This window comes from Scomber japonicus, chromosome 1 (assembly GCF_027409825.1).
Source record: "Scomber japonicus isolate fScoJap1 chromosome 1, fScoJap1.pri, whole genome shotgun sequence".
Lineage (NCBI taxonomy): Eukaryota > Metazoa > Chordata > Actinopteri > Scombriformes > Scombridae > Scomber > Scomber japonicus.
In genome coordinates this window covers 2,022,825-2,049,752 of record NC_070578.1, presented here as the reverse complement: position 1 = coordinate 2,049,752, position 26,928 = coordinate 2,022,825, and the positions used below count along the sequence as shown (strand labels likewise).

At 38.0% G+C, this 26,928-nt stretch overlaps 1 protein-coding gene across 1 annotated transcript in view; it reads left to right on the top strand.

Moving 5' to 3' along the window:
- The window catches only part of adamtsl3 (ADAMTS-like 3), a gene marked incomplete at its 5' end in the record, with an annotated part of 289,382 nt that overhangs the window by 157,088 nt on the left and 105,366 nt on the right, over positions 1 to 26,928 (top strand). The window contains 2 exons of the mRNA XM_053321975.1: positions 3,095 to 3,331; positions 25,627 to 25,753. Coding sequence (XP_053177950.1) covers positions 3,095 to 3,331; positions 25,627 to 25,753 — 364 coding nt within the window. The remainder of the gene's footprint in view (positions 1 to 3,094; positions 3,332 to 25,626; positions 25,754 to 26,928) is intronic.

The following is a 26,928-nucleotide window of genomic DNA, read 5'->3' as shown; positions in this document are numbered from 1 at the left end:
CTGTATGGAATGTTTCAATACCTTTACAGTATGTAGTATTGTGACATTTCTGACACATTGGCTCATATTCAGAGATCCCACATATCCAATGTGGACTTTCTTTACTTTGGTTTCTAGTCAAGGCTGAATGATAAATTACCCAGACAGATATATCAGCTGATATCAGTTTATAGTGGATACAGTATCTGTATTAGCATGTGTGGATAGGTAACAAGAAATTACAGTTGAAAAGTTTGAGACATATGTTTCGGTTATTCAAGGAACAATTGCTGTTGCATAGTTTGTTGATCAGGACTGACAAAAGCAGATGTGGCTCAGGAGGTAGAACTGGTTGTCCACTACTCAAAAGATTTGTGGTTCGATTCTGGGCTACTCCAGTCCACATGTCCGTGTGTTTTTGGGCAAAATACTTAACCCCAAATTGCTCCCAATGGCTGCGCCAACAGTGCATAAATGTGACTTGTGGTGTAAAAGTGATTTGAATGGTTGAAAGACTATCCAGTTCATTCACAAGTTAAATTTTTGGCTGTAAAATTTCCAATATAGTATTTTTTTTTTCAAAATATGATCCTTTAATTTGGATCAAGTTCATATTCAAAAAAGAAAAAACGAATACAAAAAGAGACACAGTTGGCTAAACTAGAAACTCACAAATATTAATATCCATCATCATATGCTTTATGATCATGGAAAAATGGACTGTATTTACACAACACTTTTCTAGTCTTTTTGACCACTCGTAGTGTTTTTACATTACATGTTACATTCATCCATTCACACACATTCATACACTGATGACAGGAGCTGCCATGCAGGGTGCCAACCTGCTCATCAGGGGGACATTCACACAAACATTTACACACCACTGGCACCGCCATCGGGAGATTTGGGGTTAAGTATCTTGCCCAACAACACATCAACATGTGGACTGGGAATCAAACTGTCAATCTTCCAATTGATGGACAGCCTGCTCTGCCTCCTGAGCCAACCCCCCCATGCCTTTGCATTTCCTGCACATATACTGGTATTTATAAAATCAGAATGTACAATATGTATGTTTTTCTAAAGCTGTCTGATTGTGATGTGATGAGGTGGAGATGAAATAGAAGCTGAGAGTCATAATCTTTTAGTAAATCTGTTTGGTTTAGGTTGATAACCAGCTGAGGTGATTGTGTGTCTTTTGTGTTTACACAGTGATTTGTAAAATGCCAATCAAAGACACATTAACAAATGTATTCTTTAGTGTTGTTTTTGGCGACCTATTTTACTTTTAGTTTTAGTCTAGTCTTTGTGTCAAGCGGTCGTTTTAGTTTTTATTAGTTTTAGTCATGTTCATACTCCTTTTAGTCTAGTCAAGTTTTAGTCGAGCAAGTCTGAGCATTTTAGTCTAGTTTTAGTCAGAATTGTCCCTGACTATTTTAATCTAGTTTTAGTCAAAGAAAACTGTATTAATCTCTTCAGTAATGTTATTCTATCTAACCCCGTCAATATAGTATAAGTACCTAGTGGTAGAGAGATGAAACTGTAACCTCCTGGAGGTGTTATTTTAAGACTGGTTGTCACAAATAACAACAACAACAATAGTCCAGAGAGGTATTACATAAAAGTGGTTAAGTGACAAACTTGGGTTAGTTAACCTAGAGGGAGAGGTAAATCTGATAATGGAAGACCCCAGTGGCTTCAATATATTAGCTTAACAAAGCCAAAGGGTTCATCTATTAGTAAATTTACCCCTTCTCACGAGCTTACTTAGCCAGGTGCCAAACACACCTCATACTGCGCTCCCGCCTGGACACAACCATATATGGTCAGCATGTGCATATTAATTAGCCATGTGCCCTCTGTGGAGCGGCTACAAAGTGACAACAAAGACGCGAGGGGAGGGCGGGGGGAAAGAAGCGAGATACACAGTGATATTGGGCAATAAATCAGTCAGAAAAAATATCTTGCATTTTAATAAGCTACAATAAAAACTAAACAAAAAAAACAAAATATTTTCGTCTCGTTTTTATTCGTCAACAAAATGGGATTACACATTTTATTATTGTTATCGTCACGTGACCAGCATTTTCGTTGCGTCTCGTCTCGTTTTCGTCACGTGATAAAGGTTCGTTGACGAAGATATTTCGTCATAATTTTCTTTGACGAAAGCAACACTAGTAGTCTTGTTTAAATCATTTTTGTGTGATCTGTTTTATCAACCTTTTAATTTACACAAGAATCAACCTTTTATTTTGCTGTTAATATTTTGTCTCATCAGTAGTTGTGACACACTTTAGTCAGTTTAGATATGAGAGATACAAACTAATCATTGATTACATTTCTGAGATATCAGTGCTGACAGTTGTTTACAGTCCATGTGATGGATGAATGATATAAAGAGCCTTGTAGCCATGTGTAACCTGGCTGTTGGAGAACTTGGCTGGTGCTACATAATCTGTGAAACTGCACTCCTTCTCTCCTGATTGTTTCATTGACAGGTGTACAGATTGGTGGAGCTGGACTTCCACTGTTTGGAATAAATCATCATATTTAGTTATTGAATGAGTCTCTGAGTCTGCATCTTTTCACCTTCTGGCTAAGCTTTAATTGAAATAACTTACTTATATTTCAAGCATTAATCCATTATTACAGCAGACTTGCAGCAAGTATTTAGTTTGCTTTTGTAGGTAAAATCATCAAACTTTCAGCAGTGACACTGAGCCAGAAACAGATGTGGTTCTGAGGCATGCCACGGCCAAATGTAATCCAAAATGCAATAACTGGTATTGCGCTGCTTTGTTGCGCTCCCACATGTTTGCGACTCTCCTTCCACCTGTGCACCATGTGTGCACTCACCAAAACACAAACACAGACATAGACAAAGAGAGTTTCAAGGTCAGGAAAATAACAAACAGTCAGAGTGTTGCTTGTGCTGCTAATTTCACCTCCATTAAAATATCTCCCTAAATCTGTGGAGGAGCTGTCATTAGTACAATCGTTGTGTGTCTTTTAAATGAAAGTCTTGACAAAACACATACACTGACATTCAAATCATGTCCAAAATGTATCAGAAAAGTGAATCAAACGTCTGTCCTTGTTCATCTCTCCTCAGGACTGCCCAGCGGAGTCAGGTGACTTCCGGGCCCAGCAGTGTTCAGCCCACAATGACATCAAGTACCAAGGTGTCACCCATGAGTGGGTCCCAGCACCTTACGATCCCTCAGCCCCCTGTGCTCTGAGATGTCAGGCGAAAGGAAGAAGCCTCACTATTGAACTGGCCCCCAAAGTGCTGGATGGAACACGCTGCCGTGCAGACGCCTTCGACATGTGTATCAGTGGAGTGTGTCAGGTAAGACATGTTGTTATTAACCAGTTGTTTTCTGGAAAGAATCACTTTCCTCCTCCACTCTCTTTACCTACATGAGTGAGAAATGGTACCAAAGCAAGAATTAGCACAGAGGCTCATGTCGCATGTAGCAGAGATGTACAGCAAAGACATACAGACTCAGGCAGTACAAGATAAGTGCAAAGCACCACATCAACATCAATCTAACAATCCACAACACTCAGCAGTCAACAACAATGTTCATTAAAGCTCACTGCACCAGGTATAAAGGAGCTTCTAAATCTTTCTGAAGAGAAAAGGGGCTCTTCAGTTCACTAAAAACACCATACAATAAAATAATGATATTATTATTAAAGAATTCTATTATTATATAATAATAAAAACAATATGCACAGTGTAAATGTGTTTTCAGTTCTGGTGGCAGTGTGATAGCTGAATTCTAGCCAAGTAGTATCACATTCTATTAAAAACAATTGAAGTTCTAAAATGCATCAGAGTGAATGCAAGGTTGCATTAATACCTCCAGGGTCCCTGAGCAATGACGTCACTGTCCCCAAACAACTTTCATTTGATTCTGATTGGATAACACTGCTTTAGGGTAGAAACTTTGTAACTCCAATTTTGTTTTTGTCCCACCATTAAGGGCTCCTTTCTGTCCCTTCCTGCCCATATGGTACATCTGATGCCTATCTGAGCCATGATACCCTACACAAACACTGCTTTCATTTAAACTTCATCAATTCAAATATAGTAGAGATTCTTAAAATGAGAAATTATCTGATAATAAAATAAACAACACTAACAACCTGAATGACCACACACAACTAACCCTGGATTTTAACATCAGTAAAGAATTGAGAGGCTCATCCAGAGAGTGGTTTTATACCAAGTAGGTACAAGAGAACAAAAGGATAATTGTATTCACTTTATTGATCAGCATATTGCATTAGTCATTCAACAACTTCTTTATTAAGATTAAGATAGTATGATAATATGTAACACTTTTTTTAATGAAACCTGTCAAAAGTGGTGCAACTAACCTGCTAATCTGATCCACAATTCATAATAAAGACTTTAATTTAGGTAAATATGCCCTGATTATTCCACTACTTAAATCACAAATACACACTGATCATTGCCATCTGCTGACTACTATCCAGAGATGTACACCAATGCCCAGACCCAAACTCAACACACCCCAATAGAACCCAAAATGCCAGCAAGGCCGTCAGCCAGAGGAGCAACAGTCCAGTATTACAAGCTGCCAATTCACATCTGGCCAGGAATAATGGATAAAAACTCGCCTTTGTGTGAATTCTGGCATATTTATTTATGTGCACTGTCCCTGACAAAAAAAAGAAAAACCAAACTAAATCCAACTAGTTTTGAAAGGAAATGTTCAAAGACAAATGAAAATATTATTATGTGAGCTACCAGGGATTATACATTTACTACAAATATAATGATAAATCATTTTTTGAACAAGGAGATAAATATCTTTTATACATTTGCTTCACAACTGGACAAAATGAAAAGTGATGTAACAGTGAAGACAGCCAGTGAACTCCATTTTACTTTTTCGTGTCCATGTTTTTGTGGGGAAAGTATATTCCAAAAAAGAAGGTGGCCAAACATCCAGCACCAGGCCCATTACTCCTGGTAGGCAGCTCTACTGTGCACTCAGTAGTTGTGTCTAAATGATCCTCTAACACACAGGATATGAGCGCTCAGAGTATTCACATCGGCCAATAATGCGGTGCAGCGTGCGGTTCATGAACTGAAAGGATGAGCTGAAACATGGAAACTTTGGTCCCTGCAGTGTCATAATCTTGTCAGAGACTCTATATTTAGTTGAGCTTTGTTTTAGGATGCACAGGGGGGGGATTTACTGCAGATATGTTCCATTCCCAGGCTGGCTGCTTGATTAGAGGCTGTTTGTGACTGCTTGACAGGAGGAGGAGCACTCATATCACATTTTGACAGACCCATTTCCAAAACAATTATTCACATACTGTATAGTGTTTGGCACATAGGTGATGTAGCACAGGATAGCAGTGTATAGAAAGCCGTTATGAGCTACTGAGCATTCTCGTCCAACTGTCAAGTGAATTCACATGTGCTTCCATCAGATCTGTTCAAGTGGAAAACAGGAATTGATGACTTTTAGACAGCTTGTGTTTTGTTTATTTTTTTTCAGTTTGACATCGATGTCAGGGTGACTATATTTGATGCTATATGACAGATAACAAATAACACTTGGCAATTTTGACACACTCCACTTAACAGCCACATCACCTCAACCTCTGTGCAGGAGAAACTTATGAGAGATTGATATTTAAGCATCCAAAACAACTGTTAGGGTTCTTTTTTTGTGGACTCAGCATAAAATTTCTGCTTTTAATCCATTTTGAGAGAATATATTAGAGGATTATGGCAAAAATGTCTAAGTGGTGTAACCATAAAAACTTCAACTTGCTTAAAAACAGTAAATAGTCAATAAAACAGCATATCAAGTAGTTTGGCATGATCTTACATTATAACTTTTTATATTAAATAAAGCTAATGGAATACAATTGCTCTAAATATTACATTTAATCTGGAGAATCATGGAGATCAGATTTGTTTTAAATGAAGTCATTATTAGTATAAGTCCACTTAAATACACTGTAGATGATAAAATATTGAATATTTATCATTGTTTTGTGGTTACACCATTTGACATTTTCAGGAGCATTCAGTCTTACTTTTGGTAGAAAGTGGTGCAAATGTCATTTCAAATTATATAAAACCAACAAAAATACTAAATGTACATTTTAACAAACATGATGCTGCTTTTAAAACTAATTTGCACCACCTCCAGAGATCAGAGTTATTGTTATTGTTTACATTTAGTTCAACTTTATCAGCAGTATCACCATGACCATGGATTCTTCTGATAATGAATGGTATTTTCATTTGAAATATTCTAAACAATGTCAAAAAACCAACAAAACAAAAAGAAAAAAACAAAGCTGATATAATATAGTCATCAAATATGTGATATACTATATTACCATGAGATTACATTTATCATACTGGCAAGTGGTTATAATGAGGAAATGCTCTATTCCATGACAGAAGTCAAGGTTTGGAGTTAAGATGCTGTTTATTTGATTGTACTGATGTGTTTAAGGACTGTGCCTCAGATATTGATGAACTCACTGACACTATATGCAGTTCCTTAGAAGCATGGTAATAACAAGCCATGGGTAGTAAAACCTGAAAAATGTGTTAGATAGAAAACACGTGGACTTCCTTAAAGGTGATGAGACAGCAAAAAGAGAAACAAAGGGAGAGGTCGGAGTGGAAATTAAGAGGGCCAAGTTACAGTATAAGAATAAACTGGAGGAGGCAGCGTGGGATGGAATGAGGTTAAATGACAGGTCAGCAAAAAAAGCTGAAAACAAGCCATTTAACATTGCAGGTTGTAATAGTAACAAAGATCTAGCTGAAACACTACATACTTTTTTATTTAAGATTTGATTTCCAAGATTTTTTAGATGAAAGGGAAATATGAGTCAGCCAACCGTTATTAAGCCAAACCAGATGTTTGATGCTCATGATGTCCAGGCAGTATTTCAGAAAAGTAAGACAAATAAGAGCACAGGGCAGTATTGTATCACTAGAAGACAGCTTAGGTATTGTTGAGCTCAGCTCTGGGAGGTGTTGTGTTATATATTTAGGATGTCTGGAGGAGTTGTGGAAGGAGTCTATTTTTGCCTCAGTGGCTAAAGCAGAATCCCTAAGGAGCTAAATGACCTTAGACTAGTGTCATTGACATCACTGGTCACGGTGGCATTTGAAAGGCTGCTCTAAAGGGAACTGTTGGTGTGGGAGAGGCTCTGAACTCCATGCAGTTTGGATTTTGGGGCTAGGATAGAAGCAGATGCCTCAATCGCATTACTCAACTTCCTGTATAAACACTTAAAAGGTCCTGGCACACATGCCAGACTTTTGTTTTTTGGATTTCCCATCTGTGCTTAATATTATCCAGCAAGGATAAAAAAAGCTAAGCTTTTTGCTTATTTATTTTAATCTTGATGTAAATTGATTTTTTTAACAGACAAAATGGCTCTGTGTCCCCTCTGCTCTACAGTCTTCAATCAGTCAACCTTTATTTATACAGAAGCTTTCATACAGACTAGCGTAGTTCAAAGTGCCTTATAATTAGTTGATTGACAAGCTGATAATGATACAGAATAAGAGACAACATAAAGAAAATTAATAAAAACAAATTCAATTAAAAGACAAAGTTTGAGACCAATGCAATAAAAATGTTTTTAAAATTTAAAGAAAATAAGTAAAAAAAGTAAGGTAATTAAATAAACAAGTAAAGTAAGAGAGAAAATACAAAAGGTTTATTAAAAGTTAGAGTAAAAACTAGATTAAAATAGATTATAAAAGACAAAAGAAAAGTAAAATTAAAGAATACGTTTAATAAAAGCTGGACTAAAACTAGGTTAAAAAGAGATGTAAAGACAAAAGAAACACAGACAAATAATTAACATTTTAAAAAAGTAACAGTCTTTATACCAATGACTGTAGAAACCAGCATGAGGGCAGGCACGTCCTGAAATCAGCTGACGATCATTCTGCTCCATATAGATGAATATCAGCATGGGCCGATGGTAGTGTGAATTAAATGCCAAAAGACCAAGTATACTGTCACTGATGAAGGAAATCATCCCATTGACCATCATCAAAGGAATTGGCTATAGATTTATAGAACATTATAAATATCTTAGAACTGATGATCACTGATAATAACCTTTAATTTGATTCATTCTGATGTGGTCTGTAAGAAAGGACAGCAACATTTGCTCTCCCTCAGAAAGTTAAATGTTTTTAAAGTAGATTGGAAAATGATGTATTGAATGTGTTGTATGATTTCTTGGTAGGGTAACCTGAAAGCACTTGAGAGGTATTGTGAAGGTGTCTGGTGAGGTGATAGGTGTCCCACAGACAAGGCCACATCTGTATTCCACTGCATGAACCGTCTCTTTCACTTTTACTGTGAAACTTTTCCCTCAGGCTGTAGATTTAGTGTAACCTGGTTCAAGTGCAATAGAAGTAACAACTCCTTTGTTCCCTGATCAATAACATATAATATATCATTTTAGATGTTGTTTACTTGTATTATTGTGTTGTTTTTGAAGTGGAAGATCCCAGCCAGCATGTCCATGTGGTCCCCATAAGGGTTACATTTGGGCTGAAATATGGGTCCCAAGTGGGTTTGTACACAGTTTCCACGGTGGCCCCACCTGTGTTTGCCCACATGGGCGTCAAGTGGGTGCTGACTGGGTTTCACGTGGGGCCCAACTGGGTGAGTTACAGGAAACCCATGTGTTTGCCCATAGGGAGACCCATGTGTTTGCCCATAGGGGGTCTAACTGGGATCAGAATGGACCTTAAATGGGGCCCATTTAGCCCACATGTGGAGCCCACATGGACATGCTGGCTGGGATATAGCCATTCTGCTTCAGTTACTGCACTAATGTCTTTCTGCCATTTATACTCATATACATCATACATGTATTTATAAGTTCAGTTGTCTAAATAAAAGCTGTATCTGCTAAAAGTGCGGGTGGAAATCAATAATTGAAACGGAACAGTGAAAAAGTACAAGTCAGAATTGCATTATTTTGAAAACAGAAAGTTGTGTATGTAGGAGGAAAGTCAGATGAAATTTGGTCTGTGTGTGATAACAAATAAGAAAGCTATTGACAAGAAATGGGCCATTTAAACTAATTTGGCCATGTTTGATAAAGGACGTAGTGCATGCAGTGGGAGGAGGTTCAGATGAAAATACAAAACTAGCTCCAGGAGGATGAAACGGAAGGAATAGAAAACTATTAAAAATATGTGGAAATCTTCTTTGCCTCTTTGCTTTCTCCTCTACTGTCACAGGCTTCAATATGGAATCATGAGGTTAAAATAACAGCTGTGGATCATCACTTCATCCTGCATGACTCCACTAATGACATGTTATTGATAATGAACCTGAATCTGAATATCAAACATTAAGAGTTATTTGTTGTACAGATAATATTGATGATTAATATGATGTGACAGTCGACTTCAATCTGACCTCTGCTGAGACTGATGGGGCCCATGAGGTTGATAAAGTGATGTACTGATGAAACTTGAGAGTGGCTGACAAAGAAGGTGTGCCACCGTGCTATTGGTTAGATGTGAACAGCTGACATCTTAATTGATACCCCAGAAATGACCACAATGAGATTTTGAGCTTTGACAGAGATCAGTATGAGTGAATGAAATGCATAAGAAGGATAACAGTGTAACAGAATGAGGAAGGAGTTGTGATAATAGAGCAATAAAGGGAAAAAAAGTGACGGAAGAAGAGGAGTAAACAGCAGAAGGAATACAGGGATAGAAAAAGGCATTATCACTTCTTTACTTTCCTCAATAGCAGCCAAGATGGTGAAGTAACATCCTCATCAGACCCATTAACAACACAGCCTGCTTATGCAAATCCAGCTGTCTATATCCTACAGCAGCTGCAGCTCTGATGGTCAGAGAGGCAGATGTGTTTACAATCTGACACCAAAATACACCAGATCAGTTAATGAGAGGCTAACACCCCCCCGTCTCCAGCTGTCATCCTTAGATATCAGACTGCAGGAGAACAGACATTTCTACTCTCAGGAAAAGTAGATTTCAAAACTGCTTTGCTTCCATTCAACACTTAATGATACAATACATAAACAATGTCAAGTAGCTGAAAGATAACGTGGCAGTGATGGACTCAGCTGCAGTGAAGTTGAGTAAAAATATCCAGTGTTTACATGTAGTGTCTTTGTATCAACATTACATGGTAGTGTTTAGATCCTGTCCCCGGTCATACACCATTAACAAAATGACCCTTAATGCAGCATTATCCCTTACTGTTTCCTGTCAAGTACTTTCTGTCTCAAGCTGGACAAACCTTTTTTGCAGCATTTAGAGCAAACATATGGCTCATGGGCCAGAACAGGCCCACCAAGGGGTCCAATCCAACCCACTGGGTAACTTTGCCGTGGACATCCAACTTGAGATAAATGACTTGTAATGTGATTACAGATTAGAGGGACATGTCTTTCATCAGCGGGCTTGGACACAATTTATTAGTATCTCGTGTCAGGGTACTCCTAGATGGTTTACTACAGTAAAGGTATAATATGAATTATATATTTTATAAATGATTTATTTATTGGTTTTACTGGTCCTGCCCTCAGACAGACCTTACAGGACAGTTAAAACACAGACAAGCAGGTTAAAAATGGTCTTTATGCTAAAGCAATAACTGCACTAAATGCTCCAAAAACCTGATCCTGTAATAACTGTAACAACAATTTGGTGTGTATTATTAAGTAGTGTAAGTGTAAGTGTAAGTGTAATATTAAGGGAAATGGTGCAATATTGATGGCAGCATGTGTGTGTGTGTGTGTGTGTGTGTGTGTGTGTGTGTGTGTGTGTGTGTGTGTGTGTGTGTGTGTGTGTGTGTGTATTATATGTGTTCACCTCCCTTTTAGTTTTAGTACTAATTACTTATTTATTTTATTATTTTATAAGCTCCTTCTTTCTTTTTTACTTATGGCACCAATAAGGATTGCTTTCTATTTAGTTGTACATGTACAATGACAATACACTCTATTCTATCCTATCCTATCCTGTCCTATTCTGTTCTATTCTATTCTAAATTGGACTATGTGACCCCTGAACTAACATGAGTTTGACACCCCTGATTTAGAGACATTCAAACTAAACTAATGAAAACACTGATGACTGAAATGTGTTCACAGCTGTTTTGAATAAATAAGTATTAAAATGAATAGATTTAGAAAAGTTCACATCCTGCATGCATACTCCCTGGCTGGACTTGGCAATTTCCACTAGTTACAAAAACTGTAGCAAACAATTTAATTTTATTCAACAATTTTATTCATTGTTTTACAACCACTCCTTTTCCAATGATTGTGTATGGAGGAAAAAATCATGGCTGAATTATGAGAACTGGATACCAGACTCAAAGATGGCACCCATTCAATCACATTACAATTTCTCGCCTATTTTCTAGGTTTGCTTCCAAACTGTGCGGCTCACTGAATATGTGCAGTAGTGTTTCTCCTGCTGAACTTCATGTTGGCATGATGTCACACATTTATAAAATCACATTTCTAGGCTTAAGGAAAGCAAGCCTGAGCAGTTGCACTGTTGCACATTGATGAGACATTAAACAATAAATAAAAGAACAAGAAGAAGCAATTGTACAATATTACAGAAATGTCTGCTCAGGTGGATTTTTAAAAGCTTGTTAAAATGAGGCGCTGACTCAGCTGATTTGATACTGAAGGGGAGTTTGTTCCACAATGTTGGAGCTACAACAGTAAAGGACCTGAACGTTTAACATGTTATGTTCTGATCTGGGTGCAGATCAATCAATCAATCAATCTTTATTTGTATAGCGCCAAATCACAACAGAGTTATCTCAAGGCACTTTACACATAGAGCAGGTTCTAAACCAACTCTTCAGGGTTAAATTTTAAAGAGACCCAACATTCCCACATGAGCAACAGTGGCGAGAAAAAACCTCAGAACCAGACTCAGAGTGGGAGAACATCTGCCTCGACCGGTTGGGGTTGAGAGGAGAGAAAGGAAGGATAGAGGACAGAAGCACAATTAAGGTGTTAGGAGTTGTGTAATGTAAAGCAGAGCCAGACCATGTAGGGATTAGAAAGTTATTAGCATAATCTTAAATTGAATTGTATAACAGATGGGGAGCCAGGACAGGAGTGATATGTTCTCTGTGTTGTTTGTAAGAAGTCTTGCTGTTAAACATGTGAATGATAATGTATAAGAGTCCAGATGGGTGAATAAGTTGTTTATAATGTTTTTGAGAGCATTGGTTTTTATTTTGGAAATGTTTCTGATTAGTAGATAAAGGGATTGAATGAGGCTCTTAATGTGTTGGTTGAATTTGAGGTGTTGGTCAAAAATGACTCCCAGATGTTTGGCAATGTGTATTATGTTAGATGTCAATGGAGCAAGATGCTGTAGGTGGTGATACTATTGGAGATGTGATCAGGAGCAATAACCAGGATTTCAGTCTTGTCTGTGTTAAGTTGCAGGAAGTTGGAAGCCTACCAGTGTTTAATGGCAGCAAGGCAGCAGTACAGAGAGTCCAGGTTGTTTAGATTTTTAGAACATAAATAACCACTGGCTGTGGGTTTTGTTTGTCATCTTAATCCCTCTGACTGACCCCAGATGTACAGCTATTTTATTCTATCATTCCAATTTTTCATGATGAAATCCAATGATTTCATACCATTGCTTTCACATCAGTTACTGATTTTTAAAAACACCAATACCCAATTTCACCTATCCAGTTTTAATAGATGGAACTATTATTGAGTTAGGGTTATTTAAAGTATTACACACTATCAGGAGGTTGGGTTATTCCATATTGAAGGCTTTATGGAAAGATTGTACTTTGGTTAAAAACTGCAATATGTGTTCAAGAAAATGATATAGCTTCATTTTATACAATATGCAGAGTAAGTGAATTATTCCCCAAAATAATCACTTTTTTAAAATTAATTTATTTACATGAATTACATAATGAATAATGTTTTGAGAAGAAATAACTTGACATTTAGCTGTGATGGTTGTTTCTTACAGTAGTGTATTCTTGGGGTACTCAGTCAGTAGTCCTTGTTTAATATAAGGAAGGATGATGGTTAAATGGTTGTATTTCAATTATTATAAAATGATACAGTTGTTTTGTTTGTGATTTTTTTCAGTATGAAACAGTTATTAAAAAATGTTTTTGCAACTACAGTAGCCTGGGGTTGAGCTGTGCCTTCACTTATCTAGTCATTCTTTAGTTGAAGGCTCCTGATAAATATCTGCTTCTATCTGAAGCTATCTATCTCTTCTTCTTCATACACTATCTTTCATATGAGAGGTTGAAGACACTCAACAAACATATAAGGTATTCTCAAACTATACTTGAAACGTGATTGTCACTGTTCACCAAACGTATAGTTGGCCTTACGTAGCACAAAGACAGGAAACAGGGAAAATCACTAACATGATTTCCAACAGCCCCAAATCTGTCTTCTTTACAAGCTTTGCAAGCTTCAGTGTGTAATCCATGTAGGATTATAAAGTGATACATTGTGGGTTTAGTAGCAGTTGCTTTTAAACCTGTTTCATGGCAGGTAGCGCTGCTAAAAGCCTTTACTCATAAAAAGGCTGCTAAGTGTGAGCACAGTCCTAACTCATTGATTCAACCTTTACTTTAACTTGGAAATACATTGAAGTAGAGACTTTATATACAATGTATAAAGAAAGATGAGGAACATACAATGAAAAATGTCAATAAAACCATAAAACAATAAAAACTTTCTCTAAATGAAGTACATCAGTTTGAAAGTTATGCTGAGTGTCAAGAAAAAATGGACATGACAATAGATTCAATTTCACAAAGTGCTGTTAGACTGGGTTGGAATAAAACAGCTTTGGAGTTGAGAGATAAACTAGCAGTTTCCTCTGCATCCAGTCTTTCTGCTAAACCACAAAAACAATATCAACCTTCTTATCTAACATCTGAGGCCAAACACCTTTATGTCCAAAACTGTGGCAGTGTTCCTTGAATCAAATGCTGACCTTATATATTAAAGGACAAGTTCACATCAGCAGTCAGGTGTTCATATGAACTGTTCATACTGACTATTAAAAGATCTCCTTCAAATGTGCTTTCAATGGAAGTGATGGAGGACTAAATCATTTAAAAGTAGATGATCAACTTCTATTGAGCTTCAGCAGTATGAGTTATCATATCAAGTGATATCTGACACATTTACAGTCTTTTTACCATCAGATTCCCTCTTAGTGTTTCCTGTTGAGCTGTGGTGGAAGTATAGGAACAAAAAGAGGAACTTTGCTACTAAAAACACTGTAACACTGAAACATAGAAGATGAAGATTTGACTCATTTGGATGCTTAAGCTTCATATTAGCTTCACATCAACTTTTACTTTTACTCAGAAGGAGGACTGTGGATTTAGTCCTCCATCACTTCCATTGTAAGAGCATTATGAAGAGATCTTCTAATGGTCAGTATGAACAGGAGGAATCATTACAGACAGAAAAACAGCTTTAATGTTCATTTAGGCTCCTGACTGTTGTTTTAAGACAGACTGCAGCATGCAGCAGTAATTGATCAAGGTAAATCAGAACAAAACAAGATGTCAGCTGACATGAACACAATATCAGACTGAATGAATGAAGTGATTATCAAACTACATTCCAAAGGACTGTAAATACCTACAATAAAGAATCAGTCTCTCATTTAAGTGCTGTAATAGCAATAAGAAAGTCTATTGTCTTTTTCCTCAGTTTTCTCTAGTCATGGGGCACCAATTTAAAAAAATAATATCACATTTCTACTGCATAGGTGACCTACTTTTAAGAAATCCTCATATTTACAGCGGTGAAATTCCTCTTTAATGCTGTTTTGTATGATAAATTGGAAACTGCTTCCCCTGTAAGTGTAGTAAGTCACTTGAAGAAGGAATAAAAAGTGGTTTTAGGTTTCCCAACGTTTCTGAGATGCAGTAATCTGACATTTTGTAACATGCTCACACACAGGATGAAACACAGTATTACATGCTTCTAATCCCTGAAATTAAATCTGAGCTCAGTCACTAACATTTCTTCCTTGGATTTTTCTAAAAAAATAAATCAAAATACCAAGTGAGAGTTTCACATTACCCAGTCTTATTTTTTAAAGATTAGAATACTTCTGCAATCAACTAGAAAGCACAGAGTGGATTCTGCCAAAGCTGTGCAATGGCTAATAAACTATTTCAGAATGTGTCAACCTATGTCTGAGTTTACATCAAAATACACACAGAGATACAATCATGACAAACTTAATAACCATGAGTAAATAGTGAAAATATTCAAAAAAATGCATAAATACGATATAATAATAAATACATATGAGTATGAATTGTAGGATTAATTGGACTAGCAATATACAATATCCATGCCTAGTTTCCAGGGGTGGAGCCTACGTGGTGGCCACAATCTGACCTGGGCCACCTAGTGACCATTGTTGGAATGTACTTGGTTGATATTCATTTTCTGGTTCTTTATATATGTGCCTGGGCCAGCCCCAATTCACAAATTCACAAAAATCATTTTTCTAAATTTTATAACGACAGAACAAAAATGGTGGAACTCAACTATAAGGGCAGTGCAGCACTCTACAGTCTACAGCACACACATGCAAGAGTTATCTTGCAGTTCATCTCCACAAAAGGCAGCGGTTGCAAACATGTCTTGATTTAATGACTAAATAATTATTAAATATTATTAGGATGAACGTGAACTACACACTGTCACTCAGACACTAACGTTAGCAGAGCAGCAAACTCCAGCAGTAACAAACAAGAGCAGCTGACCAACACACAGTGAAGCTTTAAACTACTTAAATCAAGTCAGTGCTCAGTGTGTCTCACCTATGAAGCTCTGCACCCACTCAGCATGTTGGACAGTGATGAGGCTGTTCTCCACTCCTGGAGACATGATGTTAATAACACAGCAGAGCAGCAAACTCTACTGCTGCAGACATGATGTTAATAACACAGCAGAGCAGCAAACTCTACTGCTGCAGACATGATGTTAATAACACAGCAGAGCAGCAAACTCCACTGCTGCAGACATGATGTTAATAACACAGCAGAGCAGCAAACTCTACTGCTGCAGACATGATGTTAATAACACAGCAGAGCAGCAAACTCTACTGCTGCAGACATGATGTTAATAACACAGCAGAGCAGCAAACTCTACTGCTGCAGACATGATGTTAATAACACAGCAGAGCAGCAAACTCCACTGCTGCAGACATGATGTTGATAACACAGCAGAGCAGCAAACTCCACTGATGCAGACATGATGTTAATAACACAGCAGAGCAGCAAACTCTACTGCTGCAGACATGATGTTGATAACACAGCAGAGCTGTCCACCCTCAGTTTGTTATTCTCAAACAGGCAGGAGACTGTCAGATACTTTCAAATGAATTCACTCATTAATGCAGTTCACTTTTTAAAATTAAAAAAAGGCTTTGGGCTATTTGTCTTATCAGTCCGTTATGTTTCATATTATATTTCAGTGCAATAAGAGCACCAGTGAAAACGTCAGCTGGGCAGTTATTAGGTTCTTAAATAGTCCCTTCTCTACACTGACCCAAATATTACATTTGATGAAATGACTAACTGGTTGATGATGACTGGCCGCTACAGCTTCAGGTTCTCCACTCCTTCACCTTCATACCTGCATCCAAAGTCTCCCTGGAAAAGAAAAAAGCATTCAGCTAAAAACATCTGGATGCAATTTTTACCAACATGCCAGGTATGAAATAAATAGTTTGTTCCTTCTGGATATAACACTATTTGAAAAAGATGTGGGCTATATCAAAGGAGCTGAAGGTGTTTATATGATGTTGAGACATCAACAGATGCTGCTGAGCAATCAGCTGTAATTTGTTAGCTGTTTCCTGACACCTCTACCTGATCCTGAGGGTGCTTTCAGACTTACAGAGAGCTTGGAACTGCAAATATGTAACTATTATTATACTATATTATAATAGTGAAGTTAACAACTCCAGCTAATGTAAGAAGACCTCAGAGACACCACCACCCATTACGAGAGGATCCTGCATTACATAAACAAAGTTAATATTTAATCTCATATCGTGTCAAATAGTGTCCATGCTTACAAAATACGATGCTAACAATGAGCTGAATTTCTCTGTTCAGCACAGAGCTGATAAAGCTATATGACTCACACAATCCTGGCTTCAACATCCCATCCTGAACTCCACCGTATCACAAATAATATATAATCCTCTCTAAAATGAGCCTGCACACAAGCCTATTGTTCCATCACAGAGGCACACGTGAAGTCCATCTCTTCACCTGCACGGAAGCAAGCTGCTGCTGTGCTTCCTGCTAGGAGACTTTCAGGTCCTAACAGGCTGGCATTTGTGCAGCCTGTATAATGATAGAATGCAAAACAAAAGTAACCACATTCACTAAACAATGCCCACTCAGACTCATTAGTACTTAGGACTGCACAGTGTACTGCAGCTGGCTGTAATGTAATACCATGCATTGTTTTAACCTTCACATACTGTTCATTTTCCTCACCCTCACAGTTTGTTCTCCTCATAAAAAGTGTCTGTACCAAATGTTGAACCACAGATCTGTTTAGAAAGCATCAATAGTCAATCTGACTGATCAATAAATGTGATTAAACCTTGATTCATGTTTCAGAGAGCAGAGAGAGTGTATTCTTTAGCTTTTACACCACTCAGCTACTATCACACAATATCATGTCCTATTTGACCTAAGACATGAAAATATAACATAGCAATAATGATGGAAATGTATTTAATGTAAAGTGAAAATGAGCAGAACTTTATGGAAGTGTGGGGTTTATTGTAGAACCATTAGAGCCATCAGTCTTCACTGCTACATCATAAAAAGAAATCCTCAAGAAAAGTAATCAAATTTCAGAATAAAATACATTAAGGGTAATTTTTACAGCTGTCAAATGTCAAAATGGGTCAAATCTGTCCTAAACAGTATGTAAGGTTTAAGGGTGCCTTTTTAATTTCTAATTTAATTTCTTTATCTGTCATTAAACTAATAAAATCATACATTAACCTTTCACAGGTTGATTTTAACGACACATAAAAATTGCTTTTTAAAATGAACTAGATTTTTTGTCTTCCAGCCATGTTTAAAGTATTGATACATATTTGATATTGTTATGAAAAGCCTGCAGTCACAGCGTCCCTGCTTTAAATCCAGCTAGAAAACTCCCACATTTCCTGTCATTTCCTCTCCATCACTGTGTATGACTTTTTTTGTATGTAGTTGTTTTCTGTATTTCTGTATTTGCTTGCTTTGCAGCTCTTTCTTTGCAGCATTTAGAAGAAAGAGAGAGCATTTGCTGTCAAATGTGCTTCAGCTTTTTCTCTACTTGCACATGTTTTCCAAGTTGCAGTGCATGGAGTTCAGGCCCTGTACGATTCAGCCGTGTTTTGCCATCGCCATCACACATTGAGGAGCGTGTCTAAAGAGGACTACGTAGAGCAGTTAGACACAATATAATGCACAAATGGGGGTACGAAAAAAAACCCAGAGATTGACAGAGAAGTTGAAAGCGGTGTCACCTTTCTGCTGTAAGTGGAAGGAGGGAGGCGTCAGACACCAAGACATGCGATACAACAAGCATTTCATTCCAACACTGCCGTCTTAATGACAGGGTGCTCCAAAATAGCTCAAAGGAAAAGCATGGGAGTAATTAATAACATTTTATAATGACAGCATCCCATTAATGGTGCCAGCTCCAAAGCGCTGGCATTGTGCATGATGGCTCACTGCTATGGCTTCCTAGGACTAAAATGGAACAGAGCCATGGTTAATGTCATCAGTCACCTGGGTTTCTCTAGCCATGACAAGTCAAGACACACCCTGAAAGATTGAACTCATTTAGTACATAAAGCATTTTTCTCCCCATACCAAAATCCAGTCTCTCCCATCTCTTCTCATTCCTTTATATTATATCTGCCGCTGGCTGCTTTAACACTTTTGCCAATGTCTGCAGCCATAATGGATCTTCTTATATGCAACATGTTGAAAAGAGAGCTGCTGAGTAGAGCAGACACTTTCATGGTTGAGAAGTTGATGGATTATATTTGCGTAGCTCTTTTTCACCAGAGCTCTGAGCTGTTTTCACATGTCAGAACAGAGGTGAGCACCACTCAGCTGCGTTCCTGCGCTGCCAGCCCCGCGTCTTTCATGTTTGAATGAGTCAAATCTGTTTGTGCCTGGGTTTAATTTCTGAGAGCAACGGGCCTCATCGGAGTGCTTCTCGCTGGACTGCGGTTTACGTTACAGTGAACCGCCATTGTTAGTGTCTGACAAGTCGCCCAGATCCAACTTGGCTCATGCCAGTGTGGAACGTTTCAGGCTGATACTGGCTTCAAACCAGTCTTCATATAAGAGTACTAATACCTGAAGACTTATCATTAAGAGTACAGTTAAGGGGCATCCTGGTGGCCTAGGGGTTTAGACAGCAACATCCTTAGTTCAAATCTGGCTGGGGGTCTTAGTTGCATGCTTGCCACTCTCTCCCCTCATTTTCTGTCAGCTCTCTACTGTCCTCCATCCAATACAGGCACAACATTAAAAGGGATTTGACTTGGATGGGTTCCTGCAGGTCTGTACCATATGTTCCTGTCGAGGCTGCAAATAGCCAGTTATTCATGCTCATATTTGTCATCTTTAAATATTTCCATTTCCTAACCAAAAACCTCGCAGTCATTTTCTAACAATATACGACTCTCTTATGGTGCAAAAAAAAAAAAACAGTCCTCTCACAGGGATTAATACATTTTTCAGCACTTTGTATTGCCTTGTTGTTAAAAGGTGCCATACATTAGAACTTGCCCTGAGTGATCCCCCCGGCCCCCTCCTCTACAACCATGAAATCATTTTATCTGACAGCTGTGGGGGGGCACATGGCATCAATGAATCAGCAAAAACCCTGAACAAGAGAGTGAATGAAACACTTGAAACAGGCATCAACTGTGTGTGAACCATGGACGACTGGGAACAGGTCAGAGGTCATGGACCAGAGGAAATATGAAGGTAGACACCAACACCACCGACTATCTTTGAACAGAGAGTGGGAGTTTTTTTGATCCAGTGTCAAAAAACAACTTCCATGCTCAAGTCAGAATCAGTTTTGTTGTCATGTTCACAGGGGCGCCACAAAGGGGTGAAAAGTTCCAACTTTACTCATTTTTTTTAAAGGGATAGTTTGGGTTTTTTGACATGAAGTTGTATGACATCCTCACCATCAGTGTCGTGCATCAGCAGTGGCTTTTCCCCCACTGCGTCCTGTGAGCAGAGTTCTGGCCAATGCTTTTGGTGTTGAAGAAAGTAGTTCTGGCTAGTTTCTGGGGTCACAAAGATAAAGCGTTTTGCTTCAAACAACAATATGTGTTCAAAAGAGTAATACATTTGCATCACAAAATCGTTGTCCGTAAAAAAGTCCTCACAATCACCTGGCACTATTTTCCCTCCCTTCGTATCACTGTACACTGCCACCTGTTGACAGCTGGGCACCTTTCCATCAGCTGTTTCACGGTGTATTACTCTTTTGAACACATATTGTTGTTTGAAGCAAAACGCTTTATCTTTGTGACCCCAGAAACTAGCCAGAACTACTTTCTTCAACACCAAAAGCATTGGCCAGAACTCTGCTCACAGGACGCAGTGGGGGAAAAGCCACTGCTGATGCACAACACTGATGGTGAGGATGTCATACAACTTCATGTCAAAAAACCCAAACTATCCCTTTGAACTTATCATTCAAAGACATTAGTAGAAGAGTTTAATTACAATGCACTCATTAAACTAACTTTATTTATGTATTTTTTTTTTTAAATCTACTGCTGACTTTACTTTTTTGTTCATTATATCATTCCATTTATTTCATTTTAACAATAAGATTAATTTCCGCCTGTAAAAGTTGGCCTTCAGCACATTACATATACTGTATAGAGGTCTATCAGTCTTACACCAAGTAGTGAATTCCACTGTATGCACAATGTTGCCTTCATGTCTCCACAGTGTTCTATTATCACAGCTCAGTGTCAGTAGATAGTGTACAGTTAATATTGGACTACAAGGGTTCACAAATATAGAGACACAGTGGGACAGTGACAACAGCTATATCACAATATAGAATATGTTAACAACAATCTTTACATTGGTATTGTATTTTAAAAGGTCAGTCCAATCCGCACTGTAGCGTGTGTGTGTGTGTGTGTGTGTGTGTGTGTGTGTGGAAGGCTATCAGCAAGCACTGAAAAAGACTTATTTTCAAATGCATCAACATTAGTGTAGACAGGGCTTGAGTAGTGGGAGACTTCAGTATTGGGAAGCTCTTAGCTCTTTGGCAAGCACCCAGGTAGCAAAAAGAAAGACCCTTACAAATGAAGCCCATTTCCTCCAGGCTAAAACAAGTTACCCCCCCCCCCCCCCCCCCCCCCCCCCCTCTCTACTTTGGCTTGGGTTGTTTGGCAAGCACTGAGATATGAAAGCTGAACTTAGTTTGAACAGAGTGTCAGAATCTTTGTGACTTAAAAGCAATGTCTGGTGAGACTGTGTTTACTTAGGATGCTTGTGGTGCATAATTAAAGTGAAAAGCTTCCTAGTGATCAGGCCAGATACAGGTACTTCACATCAGTAATGGGAGATGGATTATAGATGCACTCAAACAGCAGCTGGTGCCAGGACACAGCGGGGATTGAGATGGTATCCCCAGTGATGGAGGCACCAGTAGAAAGAGAGGAGCTCTTGGTTGCTGGGGTACTGTAGCAGGAAGTTTGTGTCTGTGACGGAATGAGGCCAATTCCTCCTCTAGTGCATGTACTTTATGTGGATTAATAATACAGCACACAGCAGCATGAAATCCAGCTGTATACAACCAGAAGAGAAAATAAATACAATTCCTGGGAGGAAATGGGAGGAGAGCTGCAAGTGTGTGTATGTGCCCATGAGTGTATGTTTATGTCACTTTGTTTTGCCAGCCTGTCATGGTAAGTTACAATGACAAGCTTCGGCATATGAACATGACTCTGTGTGTGTGTGTGTGTGTGTGTGTCTGTGTGTGTGTATGTGTGTGTGTGTGTGTGTGTGTGTGTGTATTTTCCAGGATCATTTTTACATTTGAGAACTGTAAAAATACCATATAAACATTTCTTCTAGCTGGACATTTTCTTGTTTGGCTTGTGTTTATTAAAAACATTCATCATATTCTATCAAATGTGATCCTGAATGTATTTGTTCTATACAGTGAATCAAACATAAGGATTAATTAAACATTTATTAATAACTGATGAAGTTATGAATGTGAATTAGTGTAGAGAGTATATGAACAGTATGTAAAGGGTTAAATCAAAAAGTGAGCTGATCCACCTTTTTATTGGCAGAACAGAATTTCAGTTTCAGTTTAACATGAATCTTTACAGCAAAAGCACATAATTAGTGGTATTACAGTAAAGTGATATGAGGCATAAGACGATATGAGAATGTTCAGAGCTTCTGAAAACAAACCATACCATCACCTCAAGGTTTGGACCTTTGACCATGTTTAACATACATGTCCAACATCATAACAGCATAAGAATAACAGAAACTCACTTATATGTGCCCTTTCATCATGTGGTTATTATTGTAACAATGACGAAAATGATCTTTTGACCTTAGAACATTAACACAAACCACAAAGTTTGCTAATCCTAACTTTAAAGTAGTTATTCTAACAGAAACTATTATTTTTCCCCCTAAATCTAAGCAACCAAAATTGAACCATAGCATTGTTATATCATAAATATGCTTTATAGATATTTTTCAACAGGCTTTTGGAAAGCACAGACACATGATGTCATCCTGTTGATAGGGGCCTCAGTCGTTCATGGACACATAATGTATTATGTTGCTCAGTATGGCTCAGTGTAGAGGGTGATTAGTAGTGCTACATCAATAACACTGGACTTGTACCAGTCATACACATAACCACACACAAGAATATAAACTTGTCAGTCAGCCAAAGCATGAAATGAGATTAGTATTTGGATGTAGAGTATATACACAGTGTTGACCTCATCACTCCTCAAACACAAACACAAGGTTCAGCACAGCAGGGAGTGGGGAGGGATGGTACTTTCTACACTGGGGTGGAGGTGGGGTTATGTATGTCACACATACATTACACACTCTGACACCCATACAAACACATTCAGCTCATTTTTCACTGGTCTGCTGTGCTTCATAATACATGACGAGCAGGCCTGGGTAACAATGCATTGTATTCTTCCACAGGCAAAATACAGCTAAATGACTTTATCTGGTGAAAAAAATCCTCTATTTTGAAGACAGGGCTTCAAAACACAGGAACGCATGAAAGAGTCATTTTTTGGAAGGGGGGTCAAAAAATGTAGTTTTAATGGGACATTTTTGTCTTAGAGTAACAATTTTGGCTATACAGTGTATTATAGACCTATTATAAGTGATTGGTTGAAATTGAAAAAGAAAATTAAAATTAAATTGAGGAATAAAGGGTTAATTATTTGGTACTATTTGGTCATTTTTATAGTCACAACACTTAGACATTTTTGCCATAAACCTCTTGTTTTTGTGTGTGCGTGCATGTGTGTGTGTGTGTGTGTGTGTGTGTGTGTGTTGTATATTTGTTTGTAATGTCTTCATGATATGGTGTGCATTGTTTGTATTCTTAATGTATTGGAGGAAGCTGAAGACAAATTTCCACTCATGTGGACAATAAAGTCAATTCATTCCATTCACTTCAATATATTCTCTCAAAATGGTTTATGGATACTGGGTCCACAATAAAAGAATGTGTGCAAGTTATTCATATGTTTATTTTCAATTTCTAACCCCTTTAAATTTGATTAAACCACATGGACACAAAAAACATCATTGACCCCTAAACAAATGACAGATGCTGTCAATTTTCTAATGACGAGCTCTCCAAAAATCAACTCAGAATCAGAATCAATAATTGCTTTTATACACAATTCTACCACTCAATATACAAAGCTATTCAGTTGTTTTTGAAACCTAGGAAGTCTAATTGAAATATGCTGCAACATATGTAATAATGGCATCTCATGGGGATTTTGGGAACATAGTGTGCATAGTGAAACTGACATTACAAGTCATTTGTCAGGCACCACACTGCTTGAGACTGTGTACAAAGATCCTGTGACGTGAAATCAAATATTAAGATATAACTCATTATTTTGTTGTTTAGGTTTTGTTATTTGTGTGATTGAAGCTGAATTTGAATACAGAACATGCTGTGAAAGAAAGATTACACAGAGAGGAACTACAGTAGGTTACCAGTCCTCCACATTATATATATGTATGTAGAAAAATATTATTTGCAGGCTTACTGTTTGTATTACTGATTCATGTATGAACTATGTTTTTACGTATGTGGTGATTTTGTGGTCTCTAACAGGTAGGCAAGGTTTTATCAAATTGCTCACTCTGTTTACATCAGAGATCACTAATAGGCATACTATGGTCTAGAGTAAACCCTGACCCAGACACTGTCCTATCCGGACCCAGACCTGTAACTGATGAAAAGTCTAAAAGTGGAGCGGCCCTCAGAAAGTCCAGTGTGCATAGCCAGTCTTCTCACATGATGCTAATCAGCCAATCAAATCTGTGTATTGGGACATGCAGAGAGACTCAACTGTCAGTGAGATACACACAGAGAAAAGAGGAGAGACATCTTGGTATAATGTTATTAGATGTGAAATTAAGTATATGGTTTAAAAGCACTTTATTTAAGAAGCACAATCACTGTACTTTATTTTAAAATACCATCTTTATTTGATATAGGAAAGAAAATTGATTTATCTTATCTTTTTATTCTTATTTTATTATTTATTTGAGTTGTAAATACTATATGTAATTAGTATACTATAATAATAAATAGAATTGTACTGTATTTATTTATGTCTACAATCTAGCTACTAGCCACAGATGCTGATGGAACTACAATGCTGCTTCAAGCTATTGAAAAAGAGCAGACATGATGATGTTCCAGACCTTTACTTGAGGACATTTTCACTAATTAGACCTCAGACAGCCATGGCAGCAGCTCTGTAAATATTCATTGTAAAATGGATAAAAATGTAGGTCTATACGTTAAAATTATTATAATTCATCCGGAGGGAAATAATTGTCTGTTGCAAATTTCACAACAATCCATCTAATGGTTGTTAAAACATTTCAAACTGTATCAAAGTTGCTGGACAAACCAACTGTTGGAACAATAATGTGTCCTCTAGAGCTATGACACAGTGTGGATAAACTTAAAAGGGTTTTGGGTTCATAATGACAGAAAAAAAGCTTCAAATCCTCACATTAGAGAGGCTGGCATCTATACATGCTGAAATGATTTCATTTGTTTCTATGAACTAATCCTTACTTCAGACACAGGCATGACAGAAATGATCTATGTTTGCTGTGAAGAACACAGAATGCAGCCTTGCTTTGTGTATACTTTGTGTCTCTTCATCTAGTGATCGGCTCCATATCTTGACTTTAACAGTGTGTAATTGTGATGTGTGTGCAGGAGGTGGGTTGTGATCGCCAGCTGACCAGCGGTGCCAGAGAGGATAACTGTGGCGTCTGTGGAGGCGACGGCTCTACGTGCCGGCTGGTACGAGGACAGGCCCTGCCTCACCTTACAGCGGACGAATGTAGGTGAAATCCCTATCTGTGTCCAACTTGTATGCAGTGAAGGTTTCAATTTAAACTTTCATGTTTTTTTCAAGCTAATCCTTAATACTTAACACAGTGCACTTTAAATCTGAATCACTATTATACCTCTTTCTCCACTCCAGATGTTACAAGTCTAAAACTTTCCAACCCTCCGCAAATAGCTCATCGCATGAGCTTTCTAGGTCATTTTAGAGAATACGCCCTCAGTTAAAGCCTAATCTCTATCTTCTAGTTCAACACATACTGTATTCTTGCACAATCTTCCTCCCAGTCAGACTCTATGGGAGTTTCATAACAAAGCTGCATATCTGTGTGCTGGGCCCTGGAGCTCTCACCTGTCTTGACTCCATGTCAAACCTCTCTGTTAGCCACTAGGGGTAGAAGGTAAATGGTAAAAGGACTGTACTTATATAGCACTTTTCTAGTCTTTTTCACCAAGTGCTTTTACACTTTATGTCACATTCATCCATTCACACACATTCATACACTGATGACTAGAGCTACCATGCAGGGTACCAACCTGCTCATCTAATGGAATCTAACCCTTTCACACACCGTTGGTCCAGCCATCGGGAGCAATTTGGGGTTAAGTATCTTGCCCAAGGACACATCTATATGTGGACTGGAGGAACTGGGATTCAAACCGCCGAGGTAGAACCATCAACCACTACCACTACCCTCCATCTCCTTATGGAGATGCTAAACACACTGGTGATGGTCAGATGTGTGGCAATTGTAAGTTACAATGAAGAAGAAAAGTATTAAAATAGCCAGACATGAGCAGCTGCTGTCAGATTCTCTATGTCCACTGGAACTCTGACAGTCACCGCAAACACATTCACAGCCCTTTGAAAAGTCTCTGTGTGGTTCCTGTGTTGTAGTGAAGTTAGTGGCTCTACTATAAGAGGCTCTTCATCACTCTTCAGCCCTGACTATCACAGTTAGTTATCAGTGGCTCATGTGTTCTGTTGACTGCCACAGAACTGGAATACATCTTTAGCTTATTAGCACAATGTGGCTTCTTTGTTGTTTCTTATCAGACTTGTTAACACTGCCAGCAGCTCTGTGAGAGCCACAAACTGAGGCTACACTTACTCATATTTATACTTGGTAGCATTTCTTTTTTTATAATGCTAATGTGCTGTTAATAAAC